The sequence below is a fragment of the Macrosteles quadrilineatus genome, unplaced genomic scaffold, assembly GCF_028750875.1.
Source record: "Macrosteles quadrilineatus isolate MER2022 unplaced genomic scaffold, UCM_ALF_1.0 Scaffold_1__1_contigs__length_201487025, whole genome shotgun sequence".
NCBI lineage: Eukaryota > Metazoa > Arthropoda > Insecta > Hemiptera > Cicadellidae > Macrosteles > Macrosteles quadrilineatus.
In genome coordinates, this window is record NW_026542594.1 from 65,552,612 (window position 1) to 65,577,567 (window position 24,956).

The 24,956-nt window shown below is 36.3% G+C and overlaps 1 protein-coding gene across 1 annotated transcript; it reads left to right on the top strand.

Annotated features, from left to right (window-relative positions):
* Positions 1-2,849: 2,849 nt before the first annotated feature.
* LOC128997760 (pro-resilin-like) lies at positions 2,850-24,563 on the top strand. Its single transcript, XM_054423431.1, has 3 exons — positions 2,850-2,933; positions 12,461-12,512; positions 21,415-24,563. Exons 1-3 carry the CDS (start codon positions 2,904-2,906, stop codon positions 24,276-24,278), a joined length of 2,946 nt encoding a protein of 981 aa, XP_054279406.1. The 5' UTR covers positions 2,850-2,903; the 3' UTR covers positions 24,279-24,563.
* The last annotated feature ends 393 nt before the right edge of the window (positions 24,564-24,956 follow it).

The window sequence follows — 24,956 nt, forward strand, 5'->3', positions numbered from 1 at the left end:
TCTGTCTGTGTCGTAGATTTGTATACTTCTCGTATAAAGATTACACTTGGTAGCCTTGCAATATTCACTTTCAATACATGATATAACCCATTTATGTTAAATATTACTAAAGGGCTTGTCATAAAGTGTTACACACCTGCAGCTGTATCAGAGTTTAGCATAAACCTTATAGTGTAAATACACCAATAGAAAACAAGTCAATGTTCATGCCTTGAGTTATTTGGTTTGTTTACTTTAAAAGCTGCGTTTATTGATATCAAGTTATGTTTCAAATGTTATGATCCCTACATAAATCAATGAGAAGGTTAACTTTCAGATACGAGTATAAATCAGTTGGTGAAACTAATATGAATAACTGACCGATATAGTGTTTGGCAGATGCTCGTGATCTTCCCTATATAACTCTGTATAAGATATAATCAGTGGGTGAAACTAATATAAATAACTGACCGATATAGTGTTTGGCAGATGCTCGTGATCTTCCCTATAACTCTGTATAAGATATAATCAGTGGGTGAAACTAATATAAATAACTGACCGATATAGTGTTTGGCAGATGCTCGTGATCTTCCCTATAACTCTGTATAAGATATAATCAGTGGATGAAACTAATATAACTAACTGACCGATATAGTGTTTGGCAGATGCTCGTGATCTTCCCTATAACTCTGTATAAGATATAATCAGTGGGTGAAACTAATATAAATAACTGACCGATATAGTGTTTGGCAGATGCTCGTGATCTTCCCTATAACTCTGTATAAGATATAATCAGTGGGTCAAACTAATATAACTAACTGACCGATATAGTGTTTGGCAGATGCTCGTGATCTTCCCTATAACTCTGTATAAGATATAATCAGTGGGTGAAACTAATATAAATAACTGACCGATATAGTGTTTGGCAGATGCTCGTGATCTTCCCTATAACTCTGTATAAGATATAATCAGTGGGTGAAACTAATATAACTAACTGACCGATATAGTGTTTGGCAGATGCTCGTGATCTTCCCTATAACTCTGTATAAGATATAATCAGTGGGTGAAACTAATATAACTAACTGACCGATATAGTGTTTGGCAGATGCTCGTGATCTTCCCTATAACTCTGTATAAGATATAATCAGTGGGTGAAATTAATATAACTAACTGACCGATATAGTGTTTGGAAGATGCTCGTGATCTTCCCTATAACTCTGTATAAGATATAATCAGTAGGTGAAACTAATATAACTAACTGACCGATATAGTGTTTGGCAGATGCTCGTGATCTTCCCTATATAACTCTGTATAAGATATAATCAGTGGGTGAAACTAATATAAATAACTGACCGATATAGTGTTTGGCAGATGCTCGTGATCTTCCCTATAACTCTGTATAAGATATAATCAGTGGGTGAAATTAATATAACTAACTGACCGATATAGTGTTTGGCAGATGCTCGTGATCTTCCCTATATAACTCTGTATAAGATATAATCAGTGGGTGAAATTAATATAACTAACTGACCGATATAGTGTTTGGCAGATGCTCGTGATCTTCCCTATAACTATGTATAAGATATAATCAGTGGGTCAAACTAATATAACTAACTGACCGATATAGTGTTTGGCAGATGCTCGTGATCTTCCCTATAACTCTGTATAAGATATAATCAGTGGGTGAAATTAATATAACTAACTGACCGATATAGTGTTTGGCAGATGCTCGTGATCTTCCCTATAACTCTGTATAAGATATAATCAGTGGGTGAAATTAATATAACTAACTGACCGATATAGTGTTTGGCAGATGCTCGTGATCTTCCCTATAACTCTGTATAAGATATAATCAGTAGGTGAAACTAATATAACTAACTGACCGATATAGTGTTTGGCAGATGCTCGTGATCTTCCCTATAACTCTGTATAAGATATAATCAGTAGGTGAAACTAATATAACTAACTGACCGATATAGTGTTTGGCAGATGCTCGTGATCTTCCCTATAACTCTGTATAAGATATAATCAGTGGGTGAAATTAATATAACTAACTGACCGATATAGTGTTTGGCAGATGCTCGTGATCTTCCCTATAACTCTGTATAAGATATAATCAGTGGGTGAAATTAATATAACTAACTGACCGATATAGTGTTTGGCAGATGCTCGTGATCTTCCCTATAACTCTGTATAAGATATAATCAGTGGGTGAAATTAATATAACTAACTGACCGATATAGTGTTTGGCAGATGCTCGTGATCTTCCCTATAACTCTGTATAAGATATAATCAGTAGGTGAAACTAATATAACTAACTGACCGATATAGTGTTTGGCAGATGCTCGTGATCTTCCCTATAACTCCGTATAAGATATAATTTGTAGCAGATAAAAGCAATAGTTCCTATGGCTTAGGCTGATTTTAATATTTTAATAACTTTTCAGCTTCCTTCGGCTGTTATTATTTCCATTTGGCTAATTATTTTATTATTTCATCATTGAAAAAAAAAATTTTATAACTATGTAAATAATCATTTTATCTTTGCCCTTATTTTAGTTGGTTTAGGCTACAGTATATCAACATTGTCTAGCCTAACAAAAGGATGAATTGTTTGCTTTAGCATCGGTTAATAAACGGAAATCGTGCCAATATTATCGGAAATTTATCAAATAGTGGAGATATCCATCAAAAGAGCCTACAGATTTCAGTATAACCATATGTTACCGGTTACCGTTTACCAGTCATTGAGTTGCCGATTCCTACCGTTTATCACCAGTTACCAGTTACCAAATACCCGACCCCCTCCATGCTAATGCTGGGAGATGGTATAAAAAGAAAGTGCCGTTGTTGTTATCAACGTTCCCCAAGGAGCCGTAGACGTGTAGTGTCTGGTGTGTTGTCGGCTGCTCTCTGCACACGACATGGGCACTCTTCTGCACATCTTGCACGTGGTCAGTACACCAATAATTGTATTTATTTAATTTAATCTTTTCGCGTGTTTAATCTTGTTGGAACTATATAATACTTTAAAATATAAAATATAAAATATTTTAATATTTGTTCACCATAATTTTTTTGTTTGAGCTTTTGTATTATTTAAATTTGTCTTGGGATGTTTCAAAACACCCAACGCGTCAGAGCTAAATATGTGTACGTGGTTTGAACTTTCAGCATCATTATACATTTTAAAATTCGTAAATAGATTTCACCTTTAAAATTAATTATGATGTTTACAATTTTTTACGTAAGTTCTAGTCAATTTTTTGATTTTTATAATATATTTTGCAAAATCACATGGACTGATATTTTTATGAATTTGCAAAAAAAACTATTATAAAATACCCCCGCCACAGCAACCTGCAGACTAAGCGAACTTCCATTTGCCTGATAGGATTTACACTAAAATGTCTCCTTAAGTATATATCATATGTATTCCCTATTTAAATAGAACGAGTACTTAGTTTTTCTGCAAAAGGGAGGGTAAAGTGTTTTTGTTTGTTAATATTTTAGTAAGAAACAAATGCATTTTCCAAATTTGATCCAAATATTTTTATAAACAAGCAAATTACAACAGTTTACTTATTCTCCATAAGAGGAGTTTTAAATTTAAAATTCTTGGAAATTTTCTTGGTAACCAGTTAAGTAGGAACATAATAACGCTTCATTATACTAAATTATTAGTTTTTTAAAGCTCTACAAAATAGTTTGGAAATAAAATGCTAAATTTTATGTTTTTTGGGTCAAAAATAGTAAAAACAAATTTTTACCCCATTAAAACGGAAGCCCCCGTTCCCATAGTCCGATCATGCTGGTTTGCAAACTCGTTCGAACAAATGTAGGTTTACACGTTTTTACCAAATTTCACCAAAATCGCATCATTTTTGCTCGAGTTATCGTGCTAACAAACACACACACCCATATATATATATATATATATATATATATGAATTTGGACGGATGGTGTTTTTGGCCTCTAGGGACCTCAAAACAAAAAAAGTTAATCGGTCCCGGGTCCAGGTCTTACTATGAGTACTACGGCAATAGCTTTAAAGAATTTGTTCATGTTTATTCGAATTTATAACCATTATGGCTCTTGATATTAAACAATAATTCAGTATGATATAAAAATATTTTATGCATTCCTTTTACTTTTTTTTTTCAAGGAAATTAGTTTAAAATGTATTGTATCGAGAAATCAAATAATTTGACAATCTTAATAGTTTTTATGATCCAATTTTTCAAATTGGAGTGTAACTTTCCGTAAGTAAAATATTTAAAAAGTCTTGTTAAAAAATAATTGCCAAAATAGTTGAAAGTAGTTTGAATTATTAATTCAATTTATGTTCATATAATCTTTTTCCTATATTGACAAACACAGACAACAACAAGTCTGAACGATCAAGGTCCATAATCTAGAGGGTGTTTCTCTGAGGTCTAGGTATGAATAATAATAGGTTCATTTAAACTTCTATGGTTTTAAACTTTAATGGATAGTGATGTTTTTACTTTAAAAGGTTTGATCAGGGAGACAATTCCTTTTCTCAACTTTTCATTTGAACTAGAGGTCGTCCAGTAGTTGAAAACTAGACAAAAAAAATAATGTTCAGATTTCTCTATTTTCACCAGACGCTGTAAATAAAATATATGACTGGAATTTCTTCCATTTGTTTTGATTATCTGTTTATATTTCGTCACCAGCATGTCAACCCATAAGGCCAAAGTTAATTTTTTTTATTTAATTTAATTTTGTTTCTGATCCTATTTTAATTTTTAAAGGAATTCTGCACATCTACATGAAAATATCTTTCAAACAGTATACGTAGATTTCCCCTGCTATACACACGAGCTGGGAAAAAAGGTTTTAAAAAAACATCCTTGCTTATTAACATATAGATTTTTAATCCGTTTTACTGAGACTATCTTAGGTTTTGATTAGTATTTAAAAGGTTTATTAATCAATTTTTTCTAACAAGGTTTGTTATTGTGCAACTAAAAGTTAAGTTTGTATGATAAATTAACTCAAATCAGCCTCGTATAAGTATATAAATTAAAATGTGTAAATGCTCAAAGTATAAAATGTGTAAGCACTTTTTAAATCCTTCACCATGGAAAATGAAGGTTACACAAAAGCTACCTGGGATAAAGCTGTTCTGGTATAAGTCCTAATAATCCTTGAAAGGGTCGTCTACAGTATGTATCATGAATCTACAAGTCTTTTACTGTATAAATTTTAATTGAATGCAAGTAGCAACATTTTCCTCACATTTCACTCAAGCGGTTTGAAGAGGAAGAAACCAGCGAGGAACGAACGGTATTTGCACATTTTTACTGTAAAATAATCTGTACGTTCAAATTGTACACTGACTGTATCACGTAAAAGTTAGGACTCTGAGGTTAGTTTAACGCTACGATGTAATTGCTTATTTCGCTAGTGTTATATAAGTTAAATGGTGGAGAGAAATATATAACTGCCAGTGTTTTGGTTGTCTGACTACTTAGCTAAGCAATTTGTTTTTCACTTACACCCGAATATAATTCATGTTTCACCCAACAGGTGGCTAGCCAACGCTTCCGTGTTCATCAAGCTGAAATAGTTTACATTTTATTTGGCAAGTAAGCGAAAAATATCTTCTTTTTTACACACCCTTGTGTCGAATGTATTACTACACAATTTGAAAACCAGTTCTCTTACAAATCGTAGATACTTACTAGGAAATGAGTTTGAGAAATAAAATGGAACGTTTATCCTCCATGTGCCTTCAAAGTTGCCGTGTTATCCTTGTAGGAATAAAATTATTTGATCAACTTTTAACATAGACTAACAACTCTATTTGTACGTAATAAAATTTATATTTTACATACTAACATGATACATCGATACGTTTTTTACTAATGGTAATTCTACTGATGATACATACTGGGGTTTAAAGGTTTTGAGGTTTTGACAAATTAATGTGCTTTATACTTACTCAGTTCATCTAACGTTTCCATATTGTTATGGTACAACAAAGCATGGCGTTATGGTTACAAATAGGAACCATCTTCTGATCTAAATTAAGTAACTTACAATGTTGTTTTACACTTATAATATAATAATTTGACCATAATATATTCCCAAAATTCATACTTACAAATTTAGCATGGAAAATATTCAGAACTAATTAAAATTCAACTACCTATAACCAAGTGAAGTAGATTACTTTCACAATTTCGTCAATATGTTCGTTGTCGTATTTGATGCCGAGTTACAAGACCTAGGAATGAAATGACATAAATAAATGGATGCTCCCCGGAAATGGCGAGCTAATGGTAGGATGTAACACAATAGCAGACTGAAAGGAGCAATTTGTAGCGGATAAGGTTCCTCGGTGTCGATGTGGTTTAATTGTAGACACTCTGATACTTGCACTAGACATTCGTGCGAACCTCGGCCTCGGCGAAAGTACGGCACCTAACCTAACCCAAGCCAAGGGCGCACGAAACTCTCGCTCTCGCTGCCATTGTACTTGTACATCTCACTCACTCACACGTCGACAGAAACGTACAATCAAACACACCTACACACGCATTACATGTCAACAACCGTGAATCAATTTAGACGATGGCCACGACAAGTTTAATGCGTGCGCATTATTAAGTGATCACTCATTTGTCCCAAAAATATGAAAAACATTGTTAAATCAGCATGTTTATGTTTATAAGACACATATCTAGTAAGTTAAGTTGAACGAATAAAAGACAAAACAGGTGAAACCAAAACATCTGATACATGTGTAATTTTGAAACAATCAGACCATCCTCATCAACCTAAATGTAATCCTCTTTACAGAATAGAAAATCAACTAATTCTGCTGATTATTGGTCACGGTATACTTGTGGATATATCTGTGGGTTGATTAGCTCGATCAAGTCAAAGACCTACTAACCAACGCGACGTAATGATTACTTATTAAAAGGAGAGATAAAGTGTTTGGAAATAATATCAAATTGCAACGAAAATATAAAAAAATCCTTGCAAGATTTACCAGAATAGTAAAAATGAGTTCATGTAAAATAATTTAACACAGTTTGCCAAAATGCAGAACAGTTTATACAGTGTGTATAGTTTATATTTATAACTGTAAAAATAATTTTTTCCTTCGAACTTGAGGCACATTTTCTATAGTGATGACAGAAAGTTGGGTCGTTCAAATTCGATCAAATGCCAACTTTTTATTCATCCAAGCAAAACTTGTAATGAGCTACTTTCAACTCGGTCTGGTAGCTTTCTTATTGATTAGTCCAACGGATTACGTCCAAAGTTCTCAGCCAAAACTACACTGACTTGTAAATGTTCGCTTCCCTTCACGTTTCTAACTGGTCACACACTTTCATTAAACTACAACTCGATGTATAAATAAAAAGTATATAAGTGTAGAAGCTTTTGATGACCAAGCTTGTGACTTTAGCTTCTCCGCATTTCTTAAACATTTGAGATTCAAAAGCAAAATCATTATTTGATTGATGAATAGCTGCATTCAGCGAAAATTGGTATTTTCTTATTTAATAGGCTCAGGGTAGTTTATTTTAGAGAGTTTATTCCTTTTTTATAAACAGTACTGTTGGATCAAGTAGAATAGCTTATAATTTATTTGAGTTATTTTGGATTAATATAACTGTATAACTGCTATATATACATAACGTATCCTCAAAATTAATAGTAAAAAAGGAACGATAAAAGAAGATAACAAACTAATCATGTTTTAATCCTAACCAAAATCAAGTATTTTACACTAACTAAACCAAAAGATTAAAGACAAAAACATTAAATAAATGATCAAATTATCACGTATTATTTTCAAACGTATTATTGACGTTGATACTTATAATAAAGAATGATAAGAATCGAACAATAAGTATGTACCAACACTAAGTAGAAAATTACACACAAATTGAAAAGTACATGTTTGATCAGAAATGTATTCTTGTTTTTTTGTGCCAAGGTTTTAATGTACCATACATTGTAATACTGTAATTCTGTAAGTAGCCCACGTTGCGGAAAGTAAGGTCAAATTTACGCCTCTGCTATTCTGTAGAGCCCATTATAAGACGATTAAAACTACGTGCGAGGCGTCAACTTCTAAAGGGAGCGACGCCAATGGCAGCGCTATATCATATCACCTCTTAAGAGAATATACCCGTTTCAAATGGCTTTTATAAATAGAACTAAAAATGCAAATTTAAGAAGAGAGCTATCTTAAAGAACCATTTATATTTTTACAAAGAAATTGCAGAAGAGCGGTTTTATAAAAATAATATAATTTTGTTGACGTTCATTACCGGTAAATACGAGTATTTTATAGCTTATTTGTCTCTGGTAACAGAACTCTATCTATTTAGAATTGTTCTTGTAACTTTTTACTTTGTTTAAATAATGTATTATCTTAGGCCTATTATTAGCAATTGAGATGGGGACGCCACCTACTAGTAGATGCGTATTTGAACCAAATATGAGTGAAGGATGAGTTTAAAATTAAGTGAGAACGCTCGTGTAGCTTTGATACTGACTAATACCAGCTGTTTCATTAGTCAGAACCAATTAAGAACAAAATGATCCAAAAGAGCTGGGTCCAGTTTCAAACCATCAAAAGTTGATAACTTTGTCCATTATATACAAGTAATGAACACATTTCCATCACAATGTAATTAATTTTATTGTATTTGTTACTGTGCTAAATAGTAAACTACAACCAATGTGCACAATAAATAACCACACGTCCACAGCTTGGGATTGATCCTTTACAAAGCTTGGGATTAATCCTTTACAAAGCTTGGGATTGACCCTCTACAAAGCCTGATTGACTTTTAATTCATATCAACTCTTGTAATTATTTATAAATTTGCTATAGGAACGTAACTTCATCTACTAGCTAGATGTGCATTTTCTATCATGGACTAATTCTTTTCTTTAAGTAAATAGATCTATTACTGACAAAATTACCAAAGCAAGTGTTTGTAATGCCCAATTACTATTAAATGAATCCCAAATTTAAATGACTAAGCTCGTTATATTTTACGAATTTCGAAATTACATAGAAATAAAGTGCAATCAAATGTTGTGCAAGAATTTTAGAAACTAGTGGAAATTGCTTACCGTTCCGGCGGGTGTATTTCATTAGATGAATCTCTCTCTCGATGCCTTAGCCCTAGGCTGCAACAATCATCAGCCCTGAAACTGAAAATAGTTCTTCCTAATTTAACTAGCTCCTGCTATCTTTCCCCTGCTACTGTTTATTGTATGACAAGTGCATAACCAGTTGCTACAATAGCAATGAATACTGCACAAAATGCGTTTATACGACGACAGAGTTCAGTTAGTTTAACGTCCTGTGGTTACGAACTGATACATGTCCAACAAACCCAACAACTAACATAAATAATTTGTGGAAAATAGTTTTTTACATTTTGTTACTGCTATCCAAAAACACATTATTTCAGGTAATTCAACATTTGTTTACATAACTTAAGAAATCTGTTACTATTTAAAAAAAAATTATCAAATTAATTAAACTATAAAATCAACACAACTGTCAATCAAGGATTATGGACCCACGTAGTGCAATAAAAAGCTATAATGCTCTAAGGCTTATATCTAAACGACCACAGACCGCAAAGTATGATTGAGCCGAGGCCGTAGGTGCTGTAAACCACTGCATTACATTGTAGGAAATTAACGGCCGAGAAAAACTCAACAGGATTGAAGTCATCTCCAAAATGAATTCTCGGAATAACCTAACACTCACAACATTGTGTGTCGTCAAAATGTTGTCATCACAATTAAATTTTCATAACTAACCAACCTAGCCGTTAGGGAATTTAAAGTTTCCAAGAACTACCGGGTCTCACAAAATGTCGCTGTCATATAATTCATCTGTTACGTCATGTTACGCAAAGGAGAATGTCGTTTTAAATATTACTACTCAAATTAGTCTTTAGAGTTTGCTGTTAATGCTGTTAACCACATGACGTTTGTTTGGACCACTAAACCCGTTACTCACAAATTGTACAGTTCAGTACTTGTACATGTATAGTGTATGTACCACATTTAGTTATTGGTTGCCATTATTACAGATTATTTATGTTCTCAATAACAAATCACCGAAATTAATTAAACTTGTGGACTTCTTTTTCATGTAAAGTTTTGTGCTTCAGATGTATTTCTACACAATCGGTTGTTTCTTGTATACAAATAAGACAATGCATCGATGATAATAGTAAATTAAATATGGATCAAAATAATTAAGTAACGGAAAATAACATCTCCCAGGTATGGTAACTAGTTCAAATGAATTTCACTTAATGTTAAAGAAGAATTAGTATCGAGACTACAATTTTAATGATTAATTACTAATATAAATCAATTATTCATAATTATTACTAGTTAAGATCAGCTAATAGTAGGCAGGTTTTTTTAGTTGTCATTATAGTGTTTTAGTATGATTGTTGTTGTTGTATGTTCGTTACCCCAATATAGAAGGGGCAATGGGTGTTGAATGTTGGAGGTAGCCGAGGAGTAGTGTGTGTGGGTGTGAGTGTATGTGTGTGTGTGTACGGGGAGAGGGAGAGGTGTCTGGGACATTATTGGTAACAGGACCCTGCGAGAGAACCCATCAGTGTAATTTGCTCGCACAATATAGAAACATCTGGTTTTCCTATAAGCCTGGCTCTGGGTGACGACCAACTCTTCCATCCAAACTGCCAGCAAATTGTACCTTAAGTCTTGCACAAACCTGCGAAAGAAAGGTCTTCGTTCATGCAATAGCTCATTATTGTTAAATTAAATTGTATTTGAGGAATCTCAGAGTATGTTGGGACCAATAATTTTTAAATGAGATTTTCTTTAACTCTTTAAAATTCCACCAAAAGGTTTTATTTTTCGTTTATCCCAAATATTATACACGGCTTACTTGAAGTACATCAAATAATATTTTATCACGGGGGACACTTAGGGTTCAACTGAATATATCAGATAAATCATTACCTCCTGAATAAACACATATAATACTAGCAGAGTACCCGTCCTTCGTACGGGGTTGGAATATAAGTATAAAATGCTTATTGCAGTTATACTCAAGCTTTGCGTTTGCAATAAGGGAGTACACAGTTTGATAAAATTTGCTTTTTTAAATTTACAGTATTCTATAGTATTACACATCTACCATAGCCATAATGTTCTACCACTTCACCTTAACAATAGAGAAAAATAAATTATCAACAATTCGCAAAATATCACAAATTATTCATGAAATGAAAAACATAAACATAACTGTAAACAATCCTACTTTGACAGTTCTCATTGCGAATCACAGTTTTTTATTGCTGCTTAGCTGTTTTCATAAATGCAAAAAAATATAGCGCTGCACCCTGTTGGTAAATCTTATAACTTTTTAATGCTTTTCCATATCATAGAACCAACTTTTTTTTTGAAACAGCTGACTAAATTCTTTAATTCCCTTTAAATATGAATACTCATAAGGTTAACATGGGGAATTACAGAGCCACTGGGGCAGAGCCCGAAAGGATTTTTGAGATAAGAATATGCCTATATGTTAATCGGGAATGTAAGCTATCATCATGCCAAATTTCAGCCCAATCCGTCCAGTGGTTTATGCGTGATTGAACTTCAAACACACAAACAAACAAACAAACACACAAACTTTCACATTTATAATATTAGTAAGATTACAAATTATTAGCGCTTACAGTGAATCAACAAGTTTTCCTATTTCTTGGTATTTCAGTCTGAAGACATACTCAAATGTCGTGTTTCACGTGAGACTTGTATGAAGAAATTGAATTTGGACTCTCGTGCGTGTCATATTTTTCTGCGGGTCAATTTAAATTGAGATTGGAAGTGTTACCTCGTAAGGTAACAGTACCTAATGTAAACATAGACACAGGTATTGTCGTGGTCGCCGCAAACATAGGAAGCACTGATTGACCAGTGTGACACCGACACGATACATCTGACATGGCGTTACAGCTCCGGTGTGTATGTACCCTGCTAAAGCTTATCAAATCATTTATCTTATAAATTCTTCATCATCAGAGCTTTCGATTTTAAAATCATGTATGTATTACTATTTATGTATACCATTGTGCGTATTCAAAGAATTATCCCCTGTGCAGTCTGGGATGATGGTTGTCCCATTAACTTTGCATGCAAGTCAGGAAGTAATCCAGCCACAACACACAACATAAACATAAACTGCATGCAACATATTATAGAGTTTTTATGGCTCTAATGAAATCAATGGACTATTGCTCTGTACGTAAAACTAGTTAGAGATCTTGTCAACACCATGTAATACCGGTTAAGTACAGTTTAAGCTACTGATATCGTGTTGCATATACTAAGAATCCATCAGTTGCACTTTATCCCACTATGTGCTGAGGAGAGTTGTATGATCAGCTGCTAATCACATCTTCCCTTGTGCAGGTGGTGCTGACGACTACATTAGCAGCAGCAGCAGCAGTACACAAGAGAGAAGGTAATTGTCATGTTTCTCATTGCTCTGTCACCATCTCGTATCTCGTGATAGTCTCTGCACGCTCTTTGCTTAACATTCATATCCATTTATTTTTTCACAATTTTCCATCTAAAACGTGCACTTGCAGTGTCAAAGTTGCATTTCTTAGGACTCAATTGAATAAATACATAAAAAAATATAGACATTTAATCTAATTTAAAGTTCTTGATTCTAGTATGCAAAGTTTGGGATACATAGCCCTGTATGAGTTGGACGAATTATATTCAAAATATCTTTATGTAACAATCCACCCAAACTTCTTTGTCTTTAAACATTTCATCAATTCTTACAATTCTATTATTTATTTTAGAATATATTATGAAACATGCTCATTAACGAATACAAGGCGATGTTAGTAAGACTGTGGACCGAATTGAGAGGCCTAAGTTAATAAGGCTTAACTGACACAATGGACTACGTTCGCGCGTGCAATCATTTCTCACAAACTCTTCCGAGTCTTTGTCTTCCAACAACAGTGACGAGATGACGAGATTGGATCTGTTCCCACCCAAACCGCTCTAAATAAACTAATTTGGACAGTAGAAAATAGTCCATACTTATGGTTGTATTGTTTGCGAAATGTTTATTGTTTCTAGGTATTACCTTTGCTGGTTCTTAGTTTTGCCAAATTGGTATCATTGACAATAAGTTCTGCTTCTTTTAAAAATCGTTAGTACCACTCGTCACTTGACATTTTTGGCTATTACAATACTAAAGTCATCAGTTAAAGAACCTAATAAATTTTCAAATTCAAGATTTATATAACTGTTGTTAAAACTTGTAATTCAAGTTGCAAGAATAGATTATTCATCCATAAGTCCATAGATATTATTTATCGTCCACAGTTATCACGTTCCGTAGACGACCAGTCAATGTATGTTAGCCTCGGCGTGAGGCAGTGTAGGCGCCACTCGCACTTTCACGACAAATTACCTTAGATCTGGCCGTGATCTTGGTTGATTCCACATCACCTTTCACCACCTCTGCCTCAGCTAACTCATTCATAGCACCGTACAGTCGACAAATACCCCATAGCATTTCTAGTGAGTTCCTCTCTTGTCGACGATGTTGTCTTTAACATACGGTGTAACGACATGTTAAGTTGAGCTAATTATTAAATTACCTTGCTACCTCAAATAATAGTTTTCCAACCAGAAACCTAAATGCAAAGCAAAGTCCAACCCCCCAACGACAACTGAGGGACTGAGGTTTCTAATTTTACTCAAAACATTTCAGACCTATAATAAAATATTAAGTGTCGGGCTTAGGTTTGTAGCTACTTGAATTTTGTTTAATTGCTCATTTGAACGATTATTCAATTGTGTTTGATAATTGAGGGTTGAATATTATATAGACTATCATCATCATTATTGATGAACATAGAAAGAAACAATGATTCTAATCACACTTTTACCCAATTACGTCTAGTACTTCCAGCAGCCCTGTATTCCTTCAATCGGATGAAAAGGACATTAACAACATTTTCACCAAAGGTGGATTTCTCTGCATACAAAGGCTTACTCTATTACCGACGCAGATTAAAAAAAAAGTTGTTTTTCTCTGTAAGTGACCCCATCATTTTGTGTAAACCTTAAACATAGCGAAGTTATTATTTTTGATTAATTCTTTGTAAAGATAGCCCAGATTATAAATTGATACTACTACGCACAGGGATCAACGTAAATTTTACTTTTTGCACAATAAATTGTGTTCACTCTTAAATTGTTAGCACTTGAAAATGGTTGACTGAGAAATATCTAGCATTCATGCATGTCTATTCCGTGTCCAATATCCACGTGAGGTCTGGCACGCCTACACAGAACACTGTCGTCGTCTCGCACCATAAACTGCCTTGCTGTAGTGCGCTCGCTGCGAATAGTTCCCAACATGGTAATTAAATGTACATCCTAGTCGTGTTATTGTTTCCTGATTAGATTAAAGCACGAAACATAATCATTGGTATGCCAATTTATGTGTTTTTATTTGGTAAAACAATTTTACGTGTATGGATCAACCGCTAATATACTCTCAAAATATGTCATTTGTCAACGGATTTATCAAAAAAAATTTATCTCTAAGTACAGTTAACTGTGGTTAAGTATGTTTTTGTAAATCCTAAATATTTTAGTTTATAAGATTGTTTTCAAATTCATGACAGATTTCATAGGATAGTCATAAATTATCTGTGGAAAATATATGATTATTATTACAATTAAGCTTAATAGTACTTTACGCAACGATCGCATAAAAATAGTGTTAACGACACGTAGAAAATATATTAAAAAACGTAAATATATATAAAAAAAAAACTCTATCTTAAAAACTCCTACGAGTGTACTAATAATCACGACTCAAAAAGAGAATTTTCGTTTAACCAATCATTGCCACTGACACTGATGCAACGACTCATTGTACCAATAACTAATTGCACCAATCGTTTTACCGGTAACAATTAATTTGGCAAACAGCTGATTAGTTGAAGTTCGAAGTATTACAAATTTACTTCTTCCCTCTCAATCCTTGAACCTCATTGGTCCGTTACCCGTGTTTTCAAGTAAAACTATGCTGTTATGTAAGTAAACAATGCTGTTATATGAAACTTTTCAATCCTAAACAGAACTGAAACAGCTACTTAAAAAAACTGCGTAGGTAAAACATGTAAACAAACACTCGATCTAAACATTTAAAAGTTGAACGTCCTATTGTTTTTAACTTTACCAAACTAGTTAGTTGCATATTAATAAACTTGTATTACCAATCACTGTAAAACAATTGTAAACAGAAATTTCCACGCAAAAGTGGAAGTCTAAAAGAGAGGAGAACACAGGAAATTGAAAATTGAAAAAAACAATCACCTTGTTTATAAAGAAAGAAAAAGCTATCTATAATTTCTATATAACACATAAGATCACTTTTCGTAGCATATATACTACAAATGACCTATACTACACTATTTTGTTTTAACTGTCTCTATGATGTAACATATTATACACATGCACGTAACACCTCATTAAATTTAAAAGATTGAATAAACTAATTGTCCAAATATTTAAATCCTAAATCAGCAGTAGGTCAAGTGTGTGTTCTGTTCAGACATTTATCTTTCACACTGTAATTACTCCTCCACTGTGTTAACTTCCTCTAATTGGCTGAATCTGCTTTTGAACCACTCATCCAACAAATCCACCCCTTCATTATTTAGCACTCCTTCGCTTTATTTGTTCCACAGTCTATTCTCGGACCACATTTACAATCAAAGGAGCAAAATGAATTTTCAAAATCCTTGTCATTTGTAATTCCCTTACTAGAAAGTAGGTATAAATCCTGTCTCAATTGGTCGTTGTATTTTGGTATACAATTAATTAGTATTCGATCAGTCATTGTTATATTAAATTACTACTGTTTGTTATAAAGTTTTGGTGTTGAAATTTGAACTATTAACAATATACTCGAAGTACTGCCGGTTTACAGTAATACCTGTTACAAGATCAGTACGCTTAAGTCAACTATAGCTGTGAATGCCTTGGTTTCACAACCATTGATGATAGGCGAATGACAAGCGTTTTATCATAATCTCCGTTGGAGTCTTGTTGTGATTATTTTTAAATAGACATTGCTAAATACAGTAGTTGTAGTTGTACGTAACGAGCCGAGGTCACGAATGAGGAGGCTGCGGTAGCGCACGTTTACGGAAATGTGTTGTCATAAAGACGCTTTCCTCCCGTTTGTCCGGGTCGTGGTTTGTTGTCGTGGTACCGTGGTACCGTGGTACTGTGGAACCCAGCTAGGAGAATCTGTGAATGTTTTCTCCCGTCATTCCGCCATACAACGAGGAAGCTGTAATATTCGTCTTCCGATGCCGTAATGTACCAAACTGTAAATGCAATTGAGAATGTTTGGGTGGTTCGCCTATGAGTACTAGCCAAGGCAATACTCTTAACACTTTTAAGGCTTTTGAATTTTTTCCACTATAGGTGACAGACAATACATTGTATGATTTTGCATGCTCTGGGCTCATCGCTCTTGCGCATATTGTAACCCATAGTTTACAGAGACGATATTTTTATTGGTCTGTGAACACTTATTATGATGGAAGTAACAATATGGTGCCGATGTTGAAGCTGAAACATTTTATGTAAGGTCCTTGCATCAAGGCGTCACAGGATGGATAACATTCCCGTTTTGACATCATAGTTTGGGCCTTGTCATACTGTTTTGATTTCAGTCTTGTTGTTAAACTCTATTGTAATAGTTAACTCTACAGTATTTTTTATAATTTACTATTCACAGTGTTTCCACACATCAGAGAACTATATTCTTTCCATCTTCGTTGTTACCCCATTCAAAAACACAAGTACAGCACATATAACGAATGAAAATAACACAATATTTTAACTTCACTGTGTTAGACAAGTAATTTCCGAAAAATCTGTCAAAAATTGTAAAATGATTCCACAATAGTACTATTGTATGAGTTTTATGTGATGTGTCAGTTGTCCACGGGATCAGTTCAGCTTTCACGAGTGTTGTGTTCATTGATGAACTGTGTATAGCAAGTGAAACCCTCCAACAGACTGGCACAGATTGGGTGAGAGGAGATGCAAGACATCGTCACAATCTCCGTAGCCAAACTGTTCAGGTGGCAAACCGGTTACAAGTTAAATCGGGATTATGGCGAACATTTGAGAGATTCATCACCAAACTACCCAGTACTGGGACTTAAGTTAAGCAGAGAGAATTAGCTATTACCGTTAGACTCATGTTAGGACATGGACCCTACACCGATTTACTTGTTCGTTTTGATGTCCCCAGATGCTGGAGATGACATCTATTAAAATTCATATACATTATCTGTGTGTGTTTTGTGTTTCTGTTAGCATTATAACCAGAGTAAAAACATTCGATTTGGACGAAACTTGGTAGAAACCAGCGAACACATAACAAAATAGAAGCGCTACTCGGAGCGCAGGAACGTGGCAGTCTGACTAGCCGACGAAACGGACAAAGATGGCGGCCCTAGCCTAGTCCCGGCGAGTGCGCTGGTCGTCTGCTATGCTTCGAGTCAGTGTTGTTTACATAGGCTTTGTTTAAATGTAAAAATACTTTTGTATAAAAATTACTTAGGTTTTTCTGGAAGTACATTGTCGTATTAGTATATTGTTGGAAATATCTTAAAGTAAATCAATTGTTTTTACTGTAGTAAATCGATTTTTTTTTATCGCGGGAGAAATTTTTGTTTAAAAATATATACTGTATCTGTTTAAAGACATCTTTGTTCGCATTATAAATCTGTCATATTGGTGTTATTTCTTGTGTCACGACGAACACGATGGCATTTTGAACGACATTTTTAGCGTCTTATTAACGATATGTTAGTATACGTTTAAAAAATAAACATCAGCATAAAAACTATTGTGAGTAAAAATTTTAAAATGCATGGAACTGTTAACAATAAACCTACCAATAAGCCATAACAATTTCAGAAAGATTGGCTGAGTGGTTTGTTTACAATTAAATTTTAAACTTTAGTGTTAGTGCATAGTTTCTTAATAATCGGTACTTTTTAGGATCTTTCAACTATATAAATTTTTCTGGTAAACGGAAATTCTTTTTAATTGTTACCACGTAAAATGTATTTAAACCAGCTTATATTTAATTTTTGTCTCAACAAAATCGGATAATTCAACTCAAGAGATATTTAGGCTCAAACTCGAGTGCACATATTTATTTCCCCGACAGTAGTCCCGGCGTGTGCAGCGCGCTAGTCGTCTGCTATGCTTGATGAGAATAGCGTAGATATAAAGTTAATGATATTAGTGTAAAGGAAAACAGTCTAATTGAGGACTTGAACAAAGTACTTGGACAATGTGTAGGTGTGAATTTGTTTCCAAATAGTACACATTTCTCAGGATATGAAACAATATGGACAAAAATCATTTTTGTTTAGTACCTAATTAAAATTATTGCTCAAAAATATTTCAATGTTACAGTTCGCTACTACTGTAAAATAAGTAGCAAAAGTCTTCACAAAAATAAAATCAGGCAACATCTCAATAAGACTGTAATTTTTCTGGGACAATAAATTGAGTGTAATTTTACAAATATATTTGGGAAGATTAATTTAACTTACAGAATTATCTTTAGTTAATCTTGGATGATATTGAAAGCTAATTAGTCCTTAATAAGTTGTGCTAAACGGTTGAAAATTCTACATAGACAATATATTTGAAAATTGTTTAATATATACAATATTACAGTACAACAGTATAAAACATTAAAACACTGCACGCTAAATGTATAGAAGACGGCCGGCGGCGCAGCGGGCGTGGCGCGAAGCAGCGGCAATGGATCCCTTTTGTACCTGATTTTTTTGGAAACCGATCATGATAAAAAATTTTGGTGAATCGCATAGTTAAATTTGGTTAATTATCCACAACTTTCCCGCTGACGAAATTTCTCTGACCAAAAAATAAAAAATTTCCTCGCAATACAACTTTTTCATGTCTGAATTTGAAAAATTAAACTACATAAGTATTAAACATATTTATAACTCAATTTACTATCATAACTAATCATTTTATATTAACACCATCGTTTTCCTCAGTATCATATCTACAAGTGTGCAAAATTTCAGAATTTTTTGTCCACTATTAATGTTGTTTATGATCGTGTATTTGTCGCGGGGTTTTTAATGCGAACTGAGCTCGCGGGTCTTGGATTCAGGCTGTATGACGGACCAAGATGGCGGATTTGGCCACACTTTCAGTGCATTTGGTTAAACGCCGTGTCCTCTCTATTATTATTATTATTATGTGCTCGCTGGTAGAAACGTGTAAACCTATACTTTATTCGAATGATGTCGGGAACCACCACGATCGGCCCATAGAAACAAGGTTCAATGAGGGGTTTTATGTGGTAAACAATTTTTCCCCACTTTTGCCCCCAAAATATAAAGGTAATAATAAATACCCCCGCCGCAGCAAACCTGCCGTCTAAGCGAATTTCCATTTGGCAGAATTGATTTTCAATTGATCTATTTAAATAACATTAGGTTTAACGAGTACCTAGGTTTGCTGCTACAAGGAAACTAACAAAGTAGTGTGTTTTTAGTAAAATATTGATAACTTACTATAAAATAAATAAATTTGCCAAGTTTGATCAAAATATATCCATAAACAAGCAAACTACAACATTTTACAATATTCTCCATAAGAATAACATGGGAATTTTAAATTTACAATTTTTTTAGTTTTATCCGTAACCAATAACCGTACAAAAACACTTTGATATACTGAATTGTTTGTTTTTTTAAGCTCTTTAAGAAGGTTTAGAGAAAAATTGGGAAATTTTGTGTTTTGAGGGTAAAAAGTGAGAAAAACCAATTTTTACCCCATAAAACCCCCCATAAAACCCTGTTCCCATGGTCCGATCATGCTGGATCGCGAACTCATTCAAGTTTATCCTGCCTTACACCTTCAAACCAAATTTCATCAAAATCGGATAAAAATTACTCAAGTTATCGTGTTCACGGACACATATATATATATATAAATCTATATATATATATATATATACCTATATATATATATATATATACATATATAAAAATTTGAACCAATGGTGTTTTTGGCCTCTGGGGACATTAAAATGAAAAAGTAAATCGGTCCCGGGCCTAAGTCTTACCATGAGACCTACGGTAATAGCTACTTCCCTATAGGGAAATTCGCTAAAAGGTATAAATGTAAAGGTATGCAATTTCTCTCCAATCCATTATGTAGAGCTCGAGGACAAATAATTTACTATATAAAAGTGTTGCTGTACAGTTAATGGTTAAGTAAAAATTTTCAAAAAACGTTGGATGTAAAATTCCCATTTTATTCTTAAGGAGAATGAGTAAATTTGTGTAGTTTGATTGTTTATAGTTATGTTTTTGGTCAAAAATAACTCCCATTTAATCAAAAATAATCTTTATGTTTCTCTGAGGCAGCAAACTCAAGTTCCCATAAAATCTTGAGGTAATATAAATTAGGGGGATGAGCTTCATATTTTCAAGAACATATTTTAATAAAGATCAGCTCAAGTGAGGTAAATGAAAATGTCCTCAGTCTGCGCTTTTGCTGTGCTGGGAATATTTTTAAACCTATTTTTTCTGTTGTATGGCGTAAGAACGGTAGTTTTATAATACTGTACTAGTCAAATCATGCAGGTTAAATTGCCGTACTATAAGACAGAAAGAATTTAAAAATGCCATGTTTTATTGTTATTCTTATATACAAATATAAAGTATTTGTAAAAGAAACCTTGTTGAAAACAAATCAATTTTATAAATCATCATTGAAAGAGCATTGTATTTTTTTCGTATTCAATGTTGTTTTTCCTTCAAGAGATAATCCTTTTTTAACTAACAAATAAAAATACATTATATTGGGTCCTTTTAGGAAGAATTCTATTATTGGCGCCTTTACTATTGCCACGGTTAATGAAGAGGTAAAAGGGTTGTGAACACTATAATCGTCATTTATGGTTGAACATGTTGTCAATAAGTTAACCTTTAGATTGGTTTTGTATGATAAAATGCCGCTCTCTCTTGCCCTCGGTCCAAGTATTTTTGGTGAGTGGGATTATCGGGTTCATTGCTATTTAGTGTAAGAACTGAAGCCTAATGAAGGGTGAATGATTTGGTCCTTAATTAGGGCCACCGGTAGTCGTGGCTCCGATTCCCATCAATCATGATTACAGTATCTATATTAGGTAACAGGTATTGCCAGTATAGTGTTACCACGACGATTTAGCATTACTAAGTGACAATTATCTTGAAAACTATGTAATATAAAATTGTAACATATAAACTTTTCTGTTTCAGCACCGCTTGTTGGAGGTGGATACCCAGGCGGTGGGGGAGGAGGGGGATATCCTAGAGGAGGAGCTGCTTCACCACCGTCTACAAGCTACGGTGTCCCAGCAGCCCCGGCCCCCGTGCCGTCATCTAGCTACGGCGCCCCTGCTGGGGGTGGCGGCTCTGGTGGCTACAGCACACTAGGAGGAGGACCATCAGTGCCATCAAGTAGTTATGGAGCTCCATCCAGCGGTGGTGGAGGTGGTGCACCTTCCAGCAGCTACGGCGCCCCCAGCAGTGGCGGAACAGCTAGCTGGAGTGGTGGAGGTGGAGGTGGATACAGTGGCGGTGGATCTGTTCCTTCTACTTCTTATGGCGCTCCATCTTCAGGTGGAGGAGGAGGTAGAGGTGGATACAACACGATTGGAGGAGGAGCTTCAGCACCATCTACAAGCTACAACCTACCCACGGCATCCGTATCAATATCATATGGACCACCTAGCAGAGGAAACGGCGGCGGTAGTGGCGGAGGATATAGCGGTGGTGGTGGTGGAAGTGGAGGATACAGTAATGGTGGTGGAGGAAGTGGAGGATACAGTGGCGGCGGTGGTGGAGGTGGAGGTTACAGTGGAGGAGGCTCTTCAGCGATACCGTCGACATCCTACGGCACACCATCTAGTGGTGTTGGAGGATACAGCACTATAGGAGCATCAGTTCCATCATCATCGTACGGCTCACCTGCTGCCACACCTTCATCGTCATATGGGGCCCCTGCAGTTGGCAGTAATGGAGGAAGTTGGAGTGCTGGTGGTGGCGGTGGAGGAGGAGCAGCAGCACCATCATCCTCATACGGAGTTCCTGCAGCTGGAGGTGGAGGATCAAGCTGGAGTGCTGGTGGTGGAGGTGGAGGATCGGCACCATCATCCTCATATGGAGTTCCTGCAGCTGGAGGTGGAGGATCAAGCTGGAGTGCTGGAAGTGGTGGTGGAGGAGGATCAGCCCCATCATCGTCATACGGAGCTCCTGCAGCTGGAGGTGGAGGTTCAAGCTGGAGTGCTGGTGGTGGAGGAGGGGGAGCAGCACCATCAAGTAGCTATGGAGCACCTGCTGCCACACCATCTTCCTCTTATGGAGCACCAGCTGCCGGAGGTGGAGGATCGAGCTGGAGTGCTGGAGGGGGTGGTGGTGGAGGATCAGCCCCATCATCCTCATACGGAGTTCCTGCAGCTGGAGGTGGAGGATCGAGCTGGAGTGCTGGGGGTGGAGGAAGGGGAGCAGCCCCATCAAGTAGCTATGGAGCACCTGCTGCCACACCATCTTCCTCTTATGGAGCACCAGCTGCCGGAGGTGGAGGATCGAGCTGGAGTGCTGGAGGGGGTGGTGGTGGAGGATCAGCCCCATCATCCTCATACGGAGCTCCTGCAGCTGGAGGTGGAGGATCGAGCTGGAGTGCTGGGGGCGGAGGAGGGGGAGCAGCCCCATCAAGTAGCTATGGAGCACCAGCTGCCGGAGGTGGAGGATCGAGCTGGAGTTCTGGAGGTGGTGGTGGTGGAGGATCAGCCCCATCATCCTCATATGGTGCTCCTGCAGCTGGAGGTGGAGGATCAAGCTGGAGTGCTGGTGGTGGAGGAGGAGGAGTAGCACCATCAAGTAGCTATGGAGCACCTGCTGCCACGCCATCTTCGTCTTATGGAGTGCCAGCTGCCGGAGGTGAAGGATCGAGCTGGAGTGCTGGAGGTGGTGGTGGTGGTGGAGGGTCAGCCCCATCAACCTCGTATGGAGTTCCTGCAGCCGGAGGGGGAGGATCGAGCTGGAGTGGTGGTGGTGGAGGTGGAGGATCAGCACCATCATCTTCATATGGTGTTCCTGCAGCTGGAGGTGGTGGATCAAGTTGGAGTTCTGGAGGTGGGGGAGGAAGAGGAGCGGCACCATCAAGTAGCTATGGAGCACCTGCTGCCACACCATCTTCCTCTTACGGTGTCCCAGCAGCTGGAGGTGGTAGTGCTAGCTGGAGTGGAGGTGGAGGAGGGGGATATATTAGTGGCGGAGGAGGAGCCAGACCATCTAGTAGTTATGGAACACCTGCTGCTATACCATCTTCTAATTACGGAGCACCTGGAGGTGGGGTTGGTGGCGCTAGTTGGAGCAGCGGAGGAGGTGGGGGGTCTAGCTGGAGTGGTGGTGGTGGTGCATCAAGACCCTCCTCATCCTATGGAGCTCCATCAGGTGGATCTACAAGCACATCCATCGTTCAGTCTGTGAGCTTTGGCATCCCTTCAACAAGTTATGGAACGCCAGCAAACGGAGGAGGCTCTAGCTGGAGCAGCGGTGGAGGTGGGGGAAGCGGTGGAAGGCCATCATCATCTTATGGGGCACCTGCTAGTGGGGGCAGTTCTAGCTGGAGTGGAGGGGGTGGGGGTGCATCTCGACCATCCAGTTCATATGGCGTTCCGGCATCGGGTGCGAACGGAGGTGGATCAAGTTGGAGTGGGGGAGGCAGCGGTGGAGCATCCAGGCCTTCCAGTTCCTATGGAGCTCCAAGCACTAGCTCCAGTTGGAGTGGAGGAGGTGGTGGGCGACCTTCCTCAAGCTACGGAGCACCTACCAACGGAGGAGGGTCGAGTTGGAGCGGTGGTGGTGGAGGATCTTCAAGACCTTCAAGTAGTTATGGGCCACCCTCAGCTGGGAGTGGATCATGGAGTGGGGGTGGAGGTGGAGGCAGTAGTAGACCATCACAGCCATCATCATCATATGGTGCCCCATCTAGCGGGGGATCTGCTGGTTGGAGTGGGGGAGGTGGTGGATCATCCGGAGGATCTCCCTCTACATCGTACGGCGTCCCAGCAACGGGAGGTCAACAGTATTCAGAGGACGGTGGATACGTTTACTAGGCTGTTTTAGCTTTGATTTACAGAAATCTTGTTATCTTGCTCTATAGGTATTGTCCTATTACTTTCAAGATGATTTGCTCATGAAAGGAAGCGGAGAAAATGGCTGAAGAACATTTCTTGGCTATCATGAACGAGCCATTTTAAATGCCAAATTTAATACTAAGGATGATGTTGCAACAGTTTGTGACTTAAAAACTATGTAAATATTTTTATATATGTATGATGTTGTAGATAATTTGCCTGTTGAATACTAGCTGTTAGTTTAAACAAGACTCTTTATTTAGAATTTTGTAATAAAACGTGAGTATTTTGTAACTGTTCTCCAATTTTTCTTTGAATATCTCCTTAATATCCCTAATAGTTCTGAGGTTATCCACGAATAGAATTTATTTATTTATTTATTTATTTATTTATTTATTTATTTATTTATTTATTTATTTATTTATTTATTTTTTGTTTATTTATTTATTTATTTATTTATTTATTTATTTATATATTTATTTATTTATTTATTACTTAGTACAGCACATATACAATGAATTTACAATACCAAACTGCATAAGCCTTAAAAAAAAAGGCTTGTCCGCAGCGTTTCTTTCAATACTAATTGTCTTTTCCATCTTTATCTTGTTCTTGAGTCAGTGTAAACTATTAACTGTACAACAATATATTTCCTAC

Excerpts from the sequence above, each read along its gene's own strand:
- LOC128997760 (XM_054423431.1), top strand. The coding sequence starts at position 2,904 with ATGGGCACTCTTCTGCACATCTTGCACGTG. Across the intron at positions 2,934-12,460 it reads TTCTGCACATCTTGCACGTG|GTGGTGCTGACGACTACATT; the intron begins GTCAGTACACCA and ends TCCCTTGTGCAG. Across the intron at positions 12,513-21,414 it reads AGCAGTACACAAGAGAGAAG|CACCGCTTGTTGGAGGTGGA; the intron begins GTAATTGTCATG and ends TTTCTGTTTCAG.